This window comes from Myxocyprinus asiaticus, chromosome 3, assembly GCF_019703515.2.
Source record: "Myxocyprinus asiaticus isolate MX2 ecotype Aquarium Trade chromosome 3, UBuf_Myxa_2, whole genome shotgun sequence".
NCBI classification, from domain to species: domain Eukaryota; kingdom Metazoa; phylum Chordata; class Actinopteri; order Cypriniformes; family Catostomidae; genus Myxocyprinus; species Myxocyprinus asiaticus.
The window spans coordinates 14,158,438-14,178,018 of record NC_059346.1 but is presented as its reverse complement, the minus strand read 5'-3'; the positions used below and the strand labels follow the sequence as shown (position 1 = coordinate 14,178,018).

General features: G+C 37.7%; 1 protein-coding gene across 3 annotated transcripts in view; it reads right to left on the bottom strand.

Moving 5' to 3' along the window:
* Positions 1 to 605: 605 nt before the first annotated feature.
* The window catches only part of LOC127418356 (AP-4 complex accessory subunit RUSC2-like), a 32,871-nt gene continuing 13,895 nt past the window's right edge, over positions 606 to 19,581 (bottom strand). For 2 of the 3 annotated variants that reach the window (XM_051658963.1, XM_051658953.1), the window contains 10 exons: positions 17,913 to 18,587; positions 14,954 to 15,154; positions 14,574 to 14,720; positions 11,718 to 11,794; positions 11,400 to 11,574; positions 11,205 to 11,310; positions 8,812 to 8,858; positions 6,253 to 7,282; positions 5,444 to 5,611; positions 606 to 3,464 (listed from right to left, as the gene is read on the bottom strand). In XM_051658963.1, coding sequence (XP_051514923.1) covers positions 3,275 to 3,464; positions 5,444 to 5,611; positions 6,253 to 7,282; positions 8,812 to 8,858; positions 11,205 to 11,310; positions 11,400 to 11,574; positions 11,718 to 11,794; positions 14,574 to 14,720; positions 14,954 to 15,154; positions 17,913 to 18,587 — 2,816 coding nt within the window. In that variant the 3' untranslated portion in view covers positions 606 to 3,274. The remainder of the gene's footprint in view (positions 3,465 to 5,443; positions 5,612 to 6,252; positions 7,283 to 8,811; positions 8,859 to 11,204; positions 11,311 to 11,399; positions 11,575 to 11,717; positions 11,795 to 14,573; positions 14,721 to 14,953; positions 15,155 to 17,912; positions 18,588 to 19,581) is intronic. The other variant, XM_051658972.1, reaches the window with a different exon arrangement.

Below are 19,581 nucleotides of genomic sequence, written 5' to 3'. Positions count from 1 at the left end.
TTAGTAAGTGATTTTATTGAAATAGTGAGTATTTTAATGTTTACGGATTGGCCCCATTCACTTCCATTGTAAGTGCCTCAATGGAACCCAGATTTTTCCTTTTTTAAGGATTTTTGTGGTAATCAATATTATGCCACAAATGCTGTCGATTGAGTCTAACTTGTATTGAACCTGAAATATTACTATACCACATGACAGATATGCAGACAAAATGTTTTGAGCCAGTGTTGTTAAGCATTTTCAAACAACAAGCCTAAAACACTCTACTGTGCTTTTCACACTTGCAATATTGTTGTTTACATATACTAAAGTAATCCTGCGTTATCTCTATCCATGTTTTACACTGGTAGTAAGTCACCAGAATGACTGTTTCAACAAAGTTGGCAATATAGGGTTAAGAGTGGCCTTAATTCAGGGTTTAAAATGTGTGAATTTATTAATTCTCAATTAATTCATATTTATGAAATGTAAGGAACTGTGGTTCAAGCAGCACCTGGATCTTGAAAAACACAAGCTATCCAATAATATAATCAGTAAACACTATAATCAGTAAAAAGTTTACTCATTAAGAAACACAGATGAGAAAAACGACAAGAGGCATTGGATCAGTATCCACATGAGCACTTTGTTATTGATATCCATACATGGTGGTAATGTCATAAGAGCACAACATGGTCATACAGAGGGGGTAGGAGAGCCAGATGGGCTACAGGTATCATATATATATATATACACAGGCAAGGAAAATCAGGATGTACAAAGCCTGTAGAGAGGGAGAGTGAGAGAGAGATCATTGCACAAACATACATAAACCATCCGATCAAGACTTCCGCTATCACAGTTCATTCTCTAACAATCTGCATAGAAAGATGATAGCAAACTATGGCTAAAACGGATGCCAGTTTATCATTTTGCCTTTGTACAGACCATTCTTCATACACATCAGAAAAGAACTTGAATGGCACCAAACACTTTTGAAAAGACACAGTTATTATAAGCACTCGTGATTCCCTTTAGTAGACACATTGATTCAAAAAAGGCACTGCACAGCTCTTTCACTCTCTCTCTCTCTCTCTCTCTCTCTCTCTCTCTTTCTCTCTGACATTAGCAGGGTGGGTTCCAGTGAAAAGCAAAGCATATTTGGAAGACCAACAGACAAATCTCTGAGTTACAAAGAATGACCTAAAGCAGTGGTTCTCAACCAGGGGGCCGGGACCCACTAGGGGGCCTCAGCACACTTCCAAGGGGGCTTCAAGTTGACTTAAAATAACTTAATTAAAATGCTAAAAAATACTTAATGTCTACAAATTATAAACAGACTCTTTCTGAAACTTCTAGAAACAAAAATGATCCATGATTAATTATTTTAATCAGACACATCTAGTTTCGGTCGAGGGGGCCTTCAAATATTGTCTTGGACAGTGGGGGGCCTTGGAGTCAAAAAGGTTTAGAACCACTGACCTAAAGCAGCACTATAATCTAGATTGCGCAGTTTTTTTGTTTTAATCATAACATCCCATAACAACATAATGTACATAGTATTTGAATAGTTTTTTAACTATTAACAATAACAATGTGTTATAAGCTGTTAATAACAAGTAGTTAAAGTAATTTTCCTTTCAAGAGCATGAGAATGCAAAATATTTACATGAACTAATACACAAAATAATGACCAATGCATTTTATAAATAGAAAATAATAAAAATCATGACATTATCATCTAGAGATGTCTTAATAATGCAATTTGATTAAATCAAATAAAAATGTGATTTTTATATATTACTTTGTTAAGCAAAAGCATACCAAGTGCCATACTGAGGGCCAAAGATAATTTTAAATAAAATTGCGGACCATACTTAAGTCCAAAATAACCATTTAACGCTTAAATAAAATACATAATAAACATTCCTGTCCTAAGGCCTCACCTTGAGTTAAATTTAGCACAACAAATGGCCATAACATCACAAATACACAACAGGGTACCACTGCAATATCATATGTAATATTTGACTATTATGGCGTCCCTGCCTAAATTTCTCTCTTTGTCCTCTAATGCAAAAGCAGAGGAATGTCTTTCAACTGGTTTTTAGTTGTTTGTAGATAATATTCAAATGATCTAAACTTTGAATTGACAGACTTTGAAAGCAGACTTTAAATGGAAATAAGTAATTTTATTCAAATGTGTTTGATTGGAGTATAAGGGGTTTATGAGTAACATCAACACCTTTTTAAACTCTTGTTTTTTCCATCTAATCAACTGCTTACAAAAAACTCTATGCATCTGTCCCATTCTATCTATACATCCATCCATTCATTTACAAGCTGATCTATCTTAATCAATATAGGCCACAAAGGACTCCAAGGGTGTTAAATCAAAATAAAACGTTAGACAAACAGTAGACACATCTTCCCTTTTGTCATCTCTTGCAGATTGTACAAAAGGTTTAATAGGAAGAGATATAGTCAAATTAAGGTAAAAGACTGAGCTTAATTTACCTTTTCAATTCAGTATCAGAAACACAAACCATTGTGTGAATGCAAAATACTCCATCACATGCAGACAGTCTTTTTGTAAATTGTCCCTTGTTTTTGATTTACGTACCTGTCAGTGCAGCTCACATCAGAAAAGACTGTGTCATGGATATGATGCCTCTGGACATGTTTTTCAACCCGTAAAAGCGATTTAATTCCCTTAAGTATATCAGGAGAGCAGTTAGTTGACTGCCACCAAGATTTCCCTTTTTCAATGTACTGTTCTGCTTAATTTGATACAGTTATTTGAACAAACAGTCCAAGATGTACAACTTTGAAAGGCATATGCAAACACATTTGTGGTCACAATGCAGAAATCGATTAACATCTAGATTACATAAAATCATACAGTATTTATAAAGACAAGGCATATGTGCCAGTAGTGTCATCTTATAACTCCATTTGGTTTTTTCGTTTTTTTAAAGGCTATTGACATATATGATTTAAAGCTAAGTTGCAAAACCTGATGGCTCAACGCAAACAATATCACGACTCAGTAACTAGATCTACACTTTCTAATCACTGGTTGGCTCATTGCTGTTCACTGAAACAAAGAGGGTGATTTCACAGCAGTAAATTATGATATTTGTGTGTGTTTGTGTGTGTATAGGTGTTTACATACACATGCAAGCACAATAATGAAATCTGTCAGACTCATCTTTTGTGCAGCCAGTTTCATAGTGACCCTCTGTCCCCAACCCCATCTCATGCTCCTCTTTATCAGAACACATGCTTTAGATCTTCAACGCTGGGGCTCCTGACTGTCCTCAGTCAGGGTGACGTATATGATGGGAACAAGGCCCTGGCTGTTCCCCAGAGCACACAGCAGCCAATCAGAGTCTGCCCTGCTGAGCACCTGTAGCACGTCCCCTTTACGGAAACTGAGCTGACCCGGCTCTGTGGCAATATGATGGCACAATGCCCTCACTTCACTGGAAAAAAGGGAGAACAGGGGGACAGAAAGAATCAATAAGAATAAAATTAATTAAAGTAGGAGTAGTGGTTTTATCTTGCCAGTACAATTTCCTGTTTCGTTTATAAGGTAATTTCTCTTTTTCTTACATAATCAATATATTTTACTCAGATATTGATCACTCAAATCAATACTTAAAAAAAAAATATCACTCAAAAAAGTACAGTCAGCCGGTGATAATCATGATATCATGATCGCTTGACTCAGTGTTGCCATGTCTGCTTACTATAAGCGACTTTGGGCTTGCTTTTAAGTCGCTTAGAAATATAGGAAGTCGCGGCACGGGTTGCATTTTTTTGGGCTTGTTTCCACAGTACAGTCGCGTTTTTGGGCTCCCAGAGCACAATAAATTGCAATCCACCAATGAAAGCAGCTGCCAAATAGCCCCATCTACTATTTGAGCCATGCCTTACATCAGTGGAGTCAAACACACAGCCAGTGAAAAGAGTCATCTGACCCACACTTCACACTCGCTGTCTTGCGAATACGCATGTAAACACACTTTTCATCTGAAACTGGACTGGTGAGTAACAGGTAACCCCAGTTCATTTCCTAGATCACAGCAATAATGGCAAAAGAGACATATATAAGGAAAATATTAGAGGACAAATTTAATTTCTCAATTTTTTCAGTCACTGTTTGGTTAATTAGATATGATGCACTAATATAGATTTGATTTTACCAAAGTTTGGTGAAGAAGCAGACCTGTAATTAAAATTATTTGTGCAGTATACTTTTTATTCAAGTATTTGTTGTGATTACATTTGGGTTTAGCTGGTTTATTACAGTTAAAGTCAGGGTTCCCACCCTATTTGACCTATGAATTTCCATGTTTATTTCCTCATTCAAAAAAACTGACTCAAAAGAATCATTCACTGACAAATGAGACAACCTTAACGATTGTACTCTATACATAAGCAATTTCAAGCTCATTAAATATTTAGAGTAGAGAAACACTATATATACTGTATATACACTACCGTTCAAAAGTTTAGGGTCAGTTACTCATTCTTTATTTTTTTCACATTTTAGAATAATAGTAAAGTCATTACAACTATGGAATAATAGAAATGGAAATATGGGAATTATATTGTGACTATAAAAATCCAAAATAAATCAAAACTGTGTTATATTTTAGCATCTTCAAAGTGGCCACACTTTGCCTAGATTTTGCAGAAATGTACTCTTGACATTTTCTCAACCAAAGTCTTGAGGTATCACCCTGGGATGCTTTTTAAACAGTATTGAAGGAGTTCCCATCTATATGCTGGGCACTTAGTGGCTGCTTTTCTTTATTATTCGGTCCAAGTCTTCTATTTCAAAAAATATTTTTTTTTAAATAAAATTTTAGTTTTGTAATTAAATAAATTAATATGTTGGCACAATTATATTTTCGTCTACAAAATTAATTTCAAATATTTAAGCATACGCCTTCAGATAAAAAGGTTTTTAAGATCATGAGAAACATTTCAGGCAAGTGACCCCAAACTTTTTAACAGTAGTGTATTTATTATAGACTTGTAATATTTGAATATTCCCTGATATTTTCAGGTTTTTCATGACAGTGGGAACCCTGAAAAGAGCAATGAGTATGTATTATCCCTTTTGTTTTATCCCAATATCTGTTATTAAAGCAGTATAAAGTTGATTCAGGACTATATTAATTTCAGAAGAACATGTGCATGTGCTGTGGGAAAAAAACAACAACAAGGTTTAACTAAATATGATCTGCACGCATAACGCCAAGTTTAGTCCAAACGGGCTACCTAATGCTGTTCTATACTGATCAGTGATTAAGATCCCCCCACCCCGACCAATTTGGGTAGCTTAAAGCAAGTCTTGTTTTGGTGAAGTCGCTTTTTTCTCTTTTAAGATCAGGCAACACTAGGTAGACTGTACATTTTCCTATACTTAACTAATTTAGATGGATTGTGTTACCTTTGGGCTTGTCTTTGTATAGGGGGGTTCTGTGTTTGTGCTTGTTGAGTTGGACCAAGCTGAGATTCTTGGCTTTGATATTGTTGCTCCGTTCTTTTCCCCACACCAACAGATTGAGCCACCAGATCCAACACGGAATGGTCGAGACTCAACCAACCAGATGGCAACCTGGGAGAAAGAAGAAGTACTGCTGTGACTTAGCTGCTGTGACATACTTCAACAAAATCCACTCAGATCAAACAAGCTGGTGATCTGTAAAACCAGTTCATGTTGAAAATAGGAAACTGAAGGCAAGAATTTTTATCAAAGTTTATAGAATATGAAAACCAATTATAGACCTACCTGAATTATGACCACACAGCCAATATTTTTTTTATGAAATCCTTTTTTTATTGAATTTTTCATTCAATGCATCTTAAACTTTAACCAATCAAATGGTTTGCAATCTATGAACCCCCTTAGAGGACAGGGAGGGAATCTATTTCATTCCCTTGCAATAGTTTTGCATTCCCTCACAATATATTTTGTGTTCCCTCACAATTATTTTGGGTTCCCTTTGAACTATGGTATTTGTAGTAAAACCAAAGTAACTACAAAATTTACCAGGGGTATACTACAGTACTGTAACTATAGTTAAAACCATTACCAAAAAATTTACCATGGTTTTACAACAGTTCCCATATTTTAACAATGATATTCGTAGTAAAACCATAGTTATAATACAGGCAAAACTGTGGTTTCTACAGTTTTACTATAGTACACCATGTTTAATTTGTGGAATAAGTATAGTATTGTGTATTAAAACTCACCTTTGTTTCCTAACCGATTTCTGCTCTCTTTTCTCCATCTTGCTTGCATTTCCAGCTCCAAACAGCCGACCCCATCGCAACACTTGTGCTGAGCCATCCTCCCCTGCTTCCGTCTGGGCCTGAATACCTTTATAGGCATCATGGCAGCCTGGCTGCTTCTCCTTACTCTTCTTTAGCTCAGTGAGCACTGATTCTGGTGGACTTCCCATCCATGATGGCTTTCCATTTGTGGCTTTAGTGGGCTTTGTCAACGCTGATTTGTTGAGGGTCCCATTGCCCATGCTATTGTTATTGCTGGTCTGACCTTGTTCCACCTGTTCATCCATCTGCTGCATGGCCTCAGCCCCCTCAACTACACCTTCTCTAGGAGGTGGATGGCTTTGCCTGTGATTCTCAATGCCTCCTTTCCTCTTCTTCTCCCACTTTACAAATTTGGACCCTTCGGCAGAGTTGTCGATGTAAACCTGTGAGCTCTGCATGAGCTGGTACCACCACCCGGCTTGTCTGTTTCTCTGTTTGTCTACGTCTCCATGTCTTTCTCTCCTTTTCTCTTTCTCACTGTCTTTTCCTCCAACTCCCTTCATCCTGCCAGCACTCCATCCACCTCCTTCTATCTGTGTATCTCCTGCCTCCTTATCACAGTCTGCTCCATCACTCTTCCGCCCATCTCTTTTCACTTTTAATGCTCCCTCCATTCTAAGCTGGGCATCCTCTTCTCTTAATATAAACTTCTCTCTCAAAGACACCATCCCTACTTCCTGTGTAGGCTCCAATGTGTCACAGCCTCTCATGAGCTGGAAGGTAGAGCGATCTGATTGGCTGAGGCTTTGGCGGGCAGAGCATAGCTGTTCCTTGCGTCTCAGGTGTTCTTCTCCTTTTTGTAACTGGTGTGGCTCAAATAGCAGGTCAAGATCAAACGGTAACAGTGACAGTGGCTGAAGAAGGAGTAGCAGCTCTTCAAACAGTGGCTGGCACGCCCCTTGAGATAGGGGTAGGAAACCCCATGGTTGATAATGTGCTGCAATGATATCTGAGGAACCATGCCAATGATTAAGAGACAGAAGGACACAACAAATGGCAAATATTAGAATTATGCTGGCACTAAGCAATTAAGTGTGTAAGACCTGGAACATCTTGACTCTACACCAGGGACCCAAAGGTTCACCATTCCTCTGACTACAGCAGTGGCGTTGTTGTTCAAAACTACCATATGTGGCGCTGTTTTTCTAAATGCTAATCTTGTTTTATGTCCATTATGCAAGACAACAGTAGATATTCTTTTGAGAAATGTTATAATTATTACGGTCTGTTGCATTAAAGCATTTATTCTTTCTCATTTGCTATGCGTGGAGCAAGCCCGTCGCCCTCTATGTTAATCATTTGAGATCTGGTGAATAGTGAGATAATATGCACAGCCTTCGACAATATCTGGTTTGCTTTCACAGTTACTTTAGCTTTTTGACATGAATGTGCACGTTTAAGTGATGTTTTGTGCAAAGATGAAATTATTAGGGATGTTAGTGCAAGTCATCATGTTCAGAGGTTGTGCTAGGAAAAAATCTTGATTCGTCACTCTGAGGTGTAAAATTTCCATCATTATCTATTTTTATCTGTCATACTTGTTTTAATTTAATAAGTACTAGGGCTACTGTACATTCAGAGGCATAGTATCCATTATAATGACATATACATGAAAGTGGATAGGCCTATATGATAGATTTATTGACTCCTCATTCTTGAGCCTGATGAAACCAACCCCTACCCAGTTTTAGGGTAAAAGTTCTACTTGTCAAACAACCGCTGCTCTAAAAACATTTTTTTCCAAAAAATGGACATTACATTCAAATTATTCAAATTTGCCTGATATCAAAATAAAGTGTCACAGGTGATAAGCACACACATCTCTGAAGCTCAGTTACAGATACTCCACTAAACATAATGTTTGCACTTTTAATAAATACAAGTATAGCTGGCAGAAACAATGTTTCCGCTTTTACCCCGCTTTCTTTTTGTTATTATACTTTTTTGTGCTTTATTATCATGCATTAACACACTGACGTAAAGATTGATGTATGCATTCATGGAATCGGAGACCCTCTTCTCGAAATCTGAACAGAACTGGTCAAAAGAGACACATATTACCAGGTGTAAATGGCGATGTCACCTGTTAATATGCATGTTAAATCATCTTAATACCAGAAAATAAATAGGGCACACACACAGCGGAAGTGTGCGTGTGTGTGAGAGAGACAGAGAGAGTGAAGTCAAAACTGATGTACTAGGTTAAAATTATTTTCATGTTTCTTTTTTATCTGTCAGAATGACAGCCAGCATTTGGAATTATCCGCCAATTTTTTAAAAATCTCTAAATTATGGATAATTTTTGGTTAAGGCAACCCCTGACACGTTGGGTTAAATGATTGTTTGTGCCCCTGCAGAAATAACAAGCCTGAGACGCCACTGGACTACAGCCACCTACTCTGAAAAAAGGCACTGAATGAAACTGGAGAAGTATGTGTGTGTGAGTATGTTTATGTAATGTGGGGAGCATTGTCATACCTTCATGTGTATAAATGTGATTGAACCAGAATTCCAGAGATCGCAAGCTGAAAAACAGTGAATGTAAAGACAGAGTTCAATCAAATTGTGGGCCAAAAATTACAAATCCAGAACATTGCTGCATAAAACCAAAACACTTTCACTTAAGTACTAAAGAAATACGACAAAGAGCCTGGAATGTAACTACTGTACTTCGTATTGATCTCAAGAAGCATAGAGACCATGGTTAAGAGAGAGAGAGAGGGAGAGAGAAGTACAGAGAGAGATCAGCATGCTGCAGAATTCATAATTGAAACTAATGATCAAAGCGCTGTGTGTCTGAATGTATGTTTAACTGGGGTGGAGAGGAGAAAGTTTGTACATGAGCTGAGCTGAATATGTCAAGACCCATCAAAGGGAAACTGGAGCCTTTGAAGATCTGTAAAGACTTCTAGAATCTCACTGCAGAGCTTTGGACTGTGAGATTTGAGTTTTTCAGGCTCGACTTGTTACAGAGCAAATAAAATCACGCACTTAAGGTCTTCTCCAAAACCTAGTGAGCTGTTCCAAAAGGTAGGCAGCAAAATGATGGTCCCTTTTAAGATGCCTCGTTTTGGACAGAATCTAAGGCAAACTTGCATCACATTGAGGCAAACTCAAAAAGTGAAAAAGTCTATCCAAAATGGCAGACGACTAGATAAAAATGCAGATTAGAAATGTAAAATTTTAAACTATTTGTGTGATGTGTGAGTGACCATTGATGGACTTGCTGCCTCTGTAGAGCGTTCCAAATGAGCCACTTATGAGGATGCTGCCTTAAGGCTAGAGTATACATTCTTTTTCCGCATGTTATTACGTCTCATGCATGATCAAGTACTCTAGCCTTTCAAAGTATACTCTTTTGATCGTGAGCATGTATGGACGCATTCGACACATGCACACTATGACTGCTTTGTAATACTCTTTAATACAATCAAAACCAGGCGCATGTGCATACTGTGCTAATAATGAATTGCGCTTCATGCACACTGTCCGAGACATAGCGGCACGCAGAAAACCAAAGTAAACTTTGGTCTTTACAAAGTAGCTGCCCAGGAAGGCAGTAGTTAGCAAGGCAGCTCAGTAGGTTTTGGAACAGAGCTCATTTTTTACAACTGTTTGTTATTATAAATGAGCTCTGTTCCAAAGACACTGCAGTACTTCAATGCATTATCTTTTTCCCATGAACAGAAGAAAGCTTTACATTCAGTATTGTGTAATGAACATGTACTAGCTTAATTCATTACCCAATACTGAATGTAAAGCTTTCTTCTGTTCATGGGGAAAAGATAATGCACTGAATAACTTTAGTGTCTTTGAAAGACAAACAGACATCTGTTTTTATATATTAAGGAGCACCTTCTTTTCCATCAATCAACTCCAACCATCATCTTTCTATCTGTACATCTCACTCCATGTTATCTGTCTCTCACAGGACAACTAAAATAAATTTGAAAATTCTCTCATCATTTACTCACCCTCATGACATCCCAGATGTGTATGACTTTCTTTCTTCTGCTGAACACAAACAAAGATTTAAAAAAAAAATATCTCTGCTCTGTAGGTCCATACAATGCAAGTGAATGCTGGCCAGAACTTTGAAGGTCCAAAAAGCATATAATGGCAGCATAAAAGTAATCCATATGACTCCAGTGGTTAAATCCATATCTTCAGAAGAGATATGATAGGTGTGGGTGAGAAACATATCAATATATCAGTAATGTTTTTCTATAAATCTCTACATTCAATTTTACTTTGACATTCTTCTTTTATATTTGGTGATTTGCATTCTTTGTGCATATCACCACCTACTGGTGAGGGAGGAGAATTTATGAAAAAAAAAAATGATCTGTTTCACACCCACACCTATTTTATCGCTTCAGAAGACATGGATTTAACCACTGGAGTCATATGGAATACTTTTATTGCTGCCTTCATATGCTTTTTGGATCTTTGGACCAAAGTTCTGGCCACCATTCACTTGCATTGTATGGACCGACAGAGCTAAAATATTCTTCTAAAAATATTAGTTTGTGTTCAGCAGAAGAAAGAAAGTCATTCATATCAGGGATGGCATGAGGGTGAGTGAATGATGAGAGAATTTTCATTTCTGGGTGAACTATACCTTTAAGAAGTCTAAAAGCTCTGAAATGGTGCCCTCAGAACCTTGTAAAAGTACACAGAGATTCAAAAACAAAAAAGGAATGCACCGACACGCACAAAACCACAGACATATTTTTAACCAACATGTCAATGTTAAAAGATGCTTTCATAAGCAGTGTGAAGATGAACATGATTAGAAAGAGTGATCAGGATGGCAAGATGATGAAAAGAGAAGAGAGTGTAAACCACAATGAAAAATTAAAAAGGCTTACTTAAGCAGGCCGAAGATGAAGGCATTGAGTCTCATATTGTGATTGGTCAGCTCGGAATACTGACTGACTTTAGAGAAGAGACTATGCAAAACCCGTGTAGAGGGACCTAGAACAGAGCATTTTTCCATCATGTTTTTCATTCTCATCCATGTCATCCGTAACATCATCACCATCATTCTCATATTCCTCTCTTACCGAGTTGTGTGGAGGCCTCCACCACGCTCCAGGGCCGATTTTTGCGCTGCCCAATGATTAGGTCCAATACATAGGCTTTCAATCCATCATGCAGTATCTCACGAATGGCAGGACACAGATACTTTAGAATCAGGTGACCGACGTTAGGACTAACAGAGCTATTCCCCAATTTATTCTAAAAGAGGAAAAAAGAGAAAATTCAAATGTGTGTGGGTGTCCACTGTCAATGTTGCTTATGCCTATACTGAGCAATTTTAGTGAGACACTTAAACTCAAGTAGTTGAAGTAATACCTTTACTATTACATTTAATGTAGTACCTTAACTCCAGCATCCCGGCTAATGCCAAAATGAGCAACTATCAGATCGACTGCCGTATTTATTGCCCTCACCAAACCTACAAGCAAAGGACATAAAGATAGGATAGAAAAAGCACAAAGAGAAAAAAAATTCTATGATATATTTCTATTTATATTATGACACTATACACAGACAAAGTGTATGCGCACATAGACACACATTACATCATTCTTGCATGTCTTGATGATTGGATCTGTCTGTACGGGAGATCAGAAGAAAGCAAATGGTCCATGTTTGATTGACAGGAGGCCCCACTGGGAATAACATCAAGAGACACCGAACTCTCTCAAATCCTTCCTCACAAGGGCACACTTAAAATTCTCTGCAGATCCATATGTGGGAGTGAAGTGTGTCTGCATTACAATATTCCTATAATTCATTTAAGAGCTACAGAGCTCACTGCAGGATGATGAGGTGCACATTAACCACATTCAGCTTTAAAGATGAGCTTGCTGAGGTTATTATATTGCTCAATAAATGACTATATAGAGATAAATGCCAGTCTGGAAATTTTTTCAGATGCAACACAAATCAGAGTCCAGTGTTGGGGGTAACATTTATAAGTAACACACGTTACGTAATCAGATTACTTTTTCCGAGTAACGAGTAAAGTAACGCAATATATTTTTTTTATTTTAGACCATAATATCTGAGTTACTTTTTAAATAAGTAGCACGTTGCTTTTCTACACCTCTCCTTTCCCCATATTACGATAAATCAGGAGTAAAAGTGTGCAAACTTCGGGGAGGAGACGTAGTGCATGATGGGCATTGTAGTTCTACCAAGTGGGAGGCTTGATAACCAGAGATGCACAGTGAAGTTGTAGTATGTGTGTGCATGATGGGTACTGTAGTTCTAGAGAGTATGAGCCATGCTTATCAGCGATGAGCAGAGCACAACAAGTCTTTTTTTAGCCCACCCTGAGATTTTTATTTTAAAAACTGCAAAATATTGCTGGTAAAGGAATGTAAATCTGAACACTTCAGTGGAATCCAGTTGTACTCATCATTTGCAGCGGTTGATTTTTTTTGTGCACTGGAACTTACATGAGTAGCCATAAACTTTGCCATTGTCATAACAATCACAGCAAGAATTAAGATATGTGTCCTCATAAGGCAACATTTTGTCAAAAATGTAACATTCGGATAAGTGAAACTTTGATTCTTACGACTGATTCATGTAGGCTGCTTTTAAAATTGTGTAAACACATTTTCACTGAATAATATAGCACAGGCATAAGCCGGAGAAGTCTTCTCATGGTCACGGCATTATTATACAACTACATACAACGTGTAATGATCGCTGACTGTTTGTGCATCCGAACTGCTTTGTTTTAAAGCCGCCCATAATTACTTCTCTAGGATCAGTTTGCATCTGAACTTCTCTGTGTTAAAGCACTTAACATTCAACATTGGGTTGAGTGAAATGCGATTGATACATGTGTAAATACACACTGCATTAAAAAATCAGTAAATGCATTTAGGCAGAAGGATTATAAGACTAGCCTTCCACTGGCCACAGCATGATACACAGGGTGAAATACTTGCTCATTTTACTGACTTATGCAGCCAAACTGCTCTGTGTTAGAGCTCCCCATATCTAGGAGAATGGGATGAGAAAAGCTGACTGTGGATCAGCAGCTGCGAGCAATGAACTACATGCTTTGTGTACGCAGACAAAATGTCTTAATTTCTTAAAATATTCTACATTTTTGTTTTATAATAAACAAGTAATGTGATTTGTGAAACATCCCATTTTTATGACATTTTGGTAGCATTAAAAACGATTCCATTCAAGTTGTATCAACATGCATGTTTGCAGTAGTCTGTCTGCAGTACGCACCGTGGATCAACTCAAAACAAGCCTGCACTGAGATGACTTAAGTGAAAAATATTCATTTATTCATCAGACTTATTCCTTTAACATGTTAGGCTGGCATTCCCCACTGACTTTTATCCTGACTTCTGAAAAACATCTCAAGTTGGCATTGTTGATGGACACCACATATGATGACATATGATGCAGGTTCAGATGTCAAACTTTGTTGCATTTGGTAAGACAGTGGTTATTTTTCATTATTCATGTTAGCTGTCATATCAATGGAAAAACAAATCATGCTTATTCCTGTTATTGAGTCTTTATTATAAATATGACGTGAAGACCTACTGATTGTAGACTTTCTAAATATCAGTTTAGTATGTTTTTTTTAACAAGAGTGTTGTACAGTAGCTAGCATGACCTGTAATGTCTCTTGTATGCAATGCATGGCTTATTTGTATGGAATGCATAGCATAGCAGAAGAGAGAGTGGCGGTGAGAAAAAAGTAATGCAAAAATAACACAAAAGTTATGTAACGCTTTACTTTCCATAAAAAGTAACTTTTTAATAAAGTTACTTTTTTTAAGGAGTAACGCAATATTCCAATGAGTTACTTTTAAAAGTAATATTACCCAAAACTTTCAGAGTCTTCATTCATCTCGACTGTTTTCAAACATGCACTAAAATTTTAATCATCAATGGAATTTAATTCATTGATACCCTAAGAGAAGTACAATACCTTTGACGTCGTGTTTTGATGAAAGCCATCAAAAAAAAAAATTTAGTGCCGTGGGGGTGTAATTTCTGTGCCATTCGCGCAACCAAACTTAACTGAAAAATAATGAAATATTTTCTTTCACAATTTAAAGTTTTAATGTCCCTTTCTCCCCCATCCATGTCTACTATTGTTTGGACAAACAAGTAGTCCTGGACTGAACTCGGACCACTGGTAAAGCCAGATATATAAACAGAGTATAAAAATTAATACATAAACAAACCTCTTTTCTGCAGCAGGTCTATAGAGATGGACACATCAGTATTAGCATCAGGAGATAAGCAGAATTCCTCTGGGGGGCGCTCAGCCTGAGAGAAATAATCAGGCAAGAAATCGCTGTAGCACTGTGGCAATTGCCTCAATGAATGACCTATAAAAAAGAACGAGATCAAACAGAAGCATGTAAGCAACTACATCAAACACAGACACACAGCTAGACAAAATAGGACAATCAAGATGAACATGAAAGGGAAAAAATATGCAGGTGTTGTCAGATGTTATTATTATGCCACTCTAACACTGAAATATTTCCCGCCTTTTTGTTTCAGATTTCTGGACCCACCCCCCTCAACTCCTATTGGGTGATAGAAATTGGTTCAGCACCATTCAGTCTGCTGAAGCTGAGCGGTTGATTGGTCGGAGGGAAATCAAACACATTGCGTCGAATGACACGAGTTCCAGGTCTCTTTGTTTCCAGAGCACAAGAAAGAGAAGGAGGGGAACCGCCTTTACCACGCTCCACACCCAGAGGGTTCTTTCGTCTGTACTCTCTCCATTTCAGTGCCTGCGGGGAAAGGTGGTGCACTGTGGGGCAAAAGAGGGATGGTTGCGAAGGAAGAATAAAATATGAAAATGAGAAGATAGAGAAAGAGGAAGAAGTATTGTAATTAGATGGTAGAATGTACATATGTATAGTGGGGAAAGTAGAAAAAGGAAAAAGTAAGAACAGTACAGTCACAAAGGTAAAATAAAATAAAATTATACAATGCAAAAAAGAAGAAAAAACATGTGAGCAGAGGGGGAAACAAGAGGGATAGAAAAGACAAGAAAAAGATGTTGTTAGCAGCAGTTAAAGAAAAGCCAAGATTTAAAGGAATAGTTCACCCAAAAATGAAAATTCTATCATCGTATAATTAGTGGTTTAATCCATGACTTCTGACTCTCATAGATTTTGGGTGAAAACAGACCAAAATGTAACTCATTTTTTACTGTACATCTTTCCATTGCAGTCTCTAAGCACAATCATGATTTCAAGCTCTATTACATTTCCTAGTGCTTGATGCATGCACAAAGTGCTAGATGGCACTACAAAGTATAATCGAGCTTAAAGCTACACTATGTAATTTTTGGCTCTCTAGTGGTTAAAAAATAAAACTGCATGCGTCTTGCGGAAGGACACTCTTTTGGTTGTGATTCGGCTCTGCTCCTCTGCGCAGATGAATGTGGTTTGAGGCATCGGTGTACACATGAATACAGGCCATCTTATCAGAGCAAATGGAAAAATAAATAACGAAAGAAAGGAAAAGACGGATATCTGAAAACATGTCATCTGAGCAGGTAAGTGCCATATCTTATGCTGTTGTTTTGACTTATTGGAAACATTGATGTTTTGAAATAGATGACATTACAAAATTCAGGCAACGTTCGTTAACATGAGACATAACGATTGCTAGTCTGATAAGTTCAAACATTGTAAAGTTTTTATAACTTCAGGATATTCTGGCCAAATAGACCATGGTAGTAACTAATTTATAGACTGTCAATGATGTTGTCAGTGGTCAACATCATTTCAAGGCTCACATGTCCTTGGCAAGCCTAGGACTAAAGGATTTATATATATAAATTATTGCTGTTTAAAAGAAAAATACACACGTGTGCTAGCAAGTGAAATGTTCTGCACTAATTACAGTATAATTATTGTATTTCACTTCACACACACCGATGCGTGTGTGTGATTACACAACTATACATAAACCATATCAATAAAATATCTTACCTGTTGAGTATGAAAAAAGCCATCTCTGGGTCGTTTATAAATCCTTTCAGATCTCGGAGTTATACACATCTGAAAAGCCAAGCCAATGTTGATTCGGGTTTTATTAAGAACTCTGTCGCTTTCCCTTTTTGCTTGTAGACTCTGCTCTGTTCGGGGTTTCTTTGTTTTTAGAACCGGTGATTCCCCAAAGGTTTGCCATTTTGAATGATCCATGGTCAATTTTTCTCGTTCGTTGTGACAACAAACTTTCAGGTTCACGCTACTCCCACAGGCGCGCTAGAGTAGCCGGATCTTATTTTCTATGTATATGGATATGACATCAACACGCACGGGGGAATGACGTATGTATGCAATTTCCCGTGAAATCCAGTGATTAATTTCAATAATCTGAATTATAATGAAAATATAATTTCATTATTATAGATTTATCAAAGTGTATTTGGGTATATATACATGGTTAGGAAGATGGATTATGGTTGCACTCTCTCATTCATAACATTTTGTTATTTTTTTAACAAAAAAAAAAAAGTTACATAGTGTAGCTTTAAAATCATGATTTCCAAGGAGACTGCAGATGTCAAGATTTATAGAAAAAATTGATCTACATTTTGGTCTGTTCTCACCCAAAACCAATTTAGAAGACATGGATTAAACCACTAGAGACTCATGGATTATTTTATGCTGCCTTTATGTACTCTTTGGAGCTTCAAAGTTTTTGTCACCATTCACTTGCATTGTATGGACCTACAGAGCAGAGATATTCTTCCTAAAAATCTTCGTTTATGTTCTGCAGAAGAAAGTCATACACATCTGAGATGGCATGAGGGCAAGTAATTGATGAAAGAAAAATGAGAATTAACATTTTTGGGAGAAGTATCCCTTTAAGTATGGAAGCAATGTACAGTATGTTTACTAAGACTTTGTTCAGATGGTTAAAATGCGTTTTTTGGCCGATACCAATCAAATCCTTTAATTGTTTGTAGTCTGAAGTCAAACAAAACCATGAAATCCAACTTTTATGAAAACTATCAAAACCACGTTAATATGTGGTTTGAAATCTGATTAAAATCAGATTGCTGTCTGGTCAAATCAGAAAGGTTTTTTCATAATTCGGGACACAACGTGTATTTCACGCCATTCACAAACAATGAATTTACTCGTTTTCGTTCACTCTTTGTCCATGTACTGAACTATTTGGTATTTGCTATGTTGTAAATAGAGAGTGAGTGAACGAGTGGGTCTCTTGGCAACATGATAATGCTTAAGTCATTACTTTTGCAACTTATATAGGCGTATCAGTTACTGACAATAACAACCCTGTATGGCCAAATGGATCCGATTTTATCACTTGCAAAATTACAGCACAGACAGTCTATCCTAATGATCAGATTTGACAAATCTAAATTAGATACAGTGTGAGCAAAGCTTAACACTCTGAGATCAATAACTTATCCAGATCTAGTGCTCCTAATGAGCAAAGGCTGAAAACATCACACCATTGTATAAGGGCTGAATTAGGCAATCAATTAAAACACACACATTACTGATACCCTCAACCAAACCTACCATTAGGCTGTCGTTGTGACACACACACTGGTAAAACTTTAACTGGCTCTTCCTGTGGATCTGGCTCCAACTGTCCAAGAGGACTAAAACCAGAGCTAGGAAGTGTCGGCAAAGCAGTCAAATTGCCACGGTGGAAACAGTGACTTCTAGTAGGCAAAGCAGGCATCAGCGAGCTTTGCTTTATCAGTGGGGGTGGAGGTGGCGTAGGAGGTAAGGGAGCAAGTTTAGGAGTCCCTGTTTGTTTAACCACTTCAGGTGGGGTGTGCCGGGGCAGAAGACCAGCAGAGATGGGGCAAGAGAGGGAATGTGGTGGTCTCGGACCACCCGGGGTTGGAGTGCATGTTGAGCAGGTTCCAGAAGAGATGGGCACACCTTGGAGGCGAACAGGTGAGTAGCTGCCCAGTGGAGATGGCCGCACAATTGTTGGTGCATTAGAGGACACGTGAGGTTCCCTGTGGTCTTCTTCCGAGTCGTCTTCACCACCTTCAGGAGCTGCAGCTCCTCGAGCCTGCATATGGCTAATGTATCCGTCTAGAAGTGGAAGGAGAGGCTTCGCTTGGGGTTTTCCAAACTGGTGCTGGAAAGTGAAGGGCTGTATGGGTAATGAGGTCGGACGCTGATCTTTGCTATAGCGAACTACAACTGGAGAGGAGTCTGTGGAGCTAGACAGGCCACCTAAGGTGAGAGAAAAGAGAGAGAAATAAACTACTTCTAGGAGGACCAGGAGGGGGGATGAAAGTAGGAGAGATAAAGACCAAGATTTGAAGATAAAACGGCAGACAAAGTAGCACTTAGCTGTTTAGGGAACAACAATAGTGCAGGCATTAACCATATCTAAAGCATTTCATAAATAAATCATTATAACTCAAATGAATTGTCTTTGTACACATACTTATTTTATGAATAAATTATTTAATCTAAATTTAAACTCTATCAGAAAAGCCATGGCAATGACACAGCATATTAAAGCAGTTGGAATGAAAGCCAGCAGTGCAGGGTAGCAATAGCAAGGAGACAACAGGATCCTATTAAGCAAGAGAAACAAACCCATACATATAAAAATAAATAAATAAATAAATAAATAAATAAAAACATCAGAAAAGCACTCTCACACACCCACAGACCTGCAGACATGGAGTCATAAACTTGCTATCCAACAGGGGTACAAAATAAATAGGATACCATGACCAAAATGTGAGGAAAAGCCCATTTCTAAAGCTCCTCTGAGTACACATCTGGGTGTGTGTTTATATGTGCTTTGACTGTGCACAGTGTGTCTGAAACGTCACTCCGCTGTTGCGCAAGCTGTTTGCTCCACTTGCCTGTATACTCAGATGTCAGGACTCTCAGTCCACAGGCAGTACACAGTAAACAACCAGCAGGGGCAGCATAGTACATAACACACAAAGAGAATACACACCCATGCAAGCTAACCTGTATACAGGCAAACTCCTATTTTTTCCCCTGCCTCTCTTTTCTTTATTGGTCAATGTGCAGGTAGGGATTATCAATATATCAAATAGAGGTTTCTTGTATATTTCTCTATGTGTAAATCCTTAAATATTACACAAATAACTACAGTAATCAATTCCAAATTCAAGTAGCTGTAGGGCATTTTGTTTACTGCACTTAGCATAGTTGTCTGTATAGCCCACCAGAGGATTGAGAA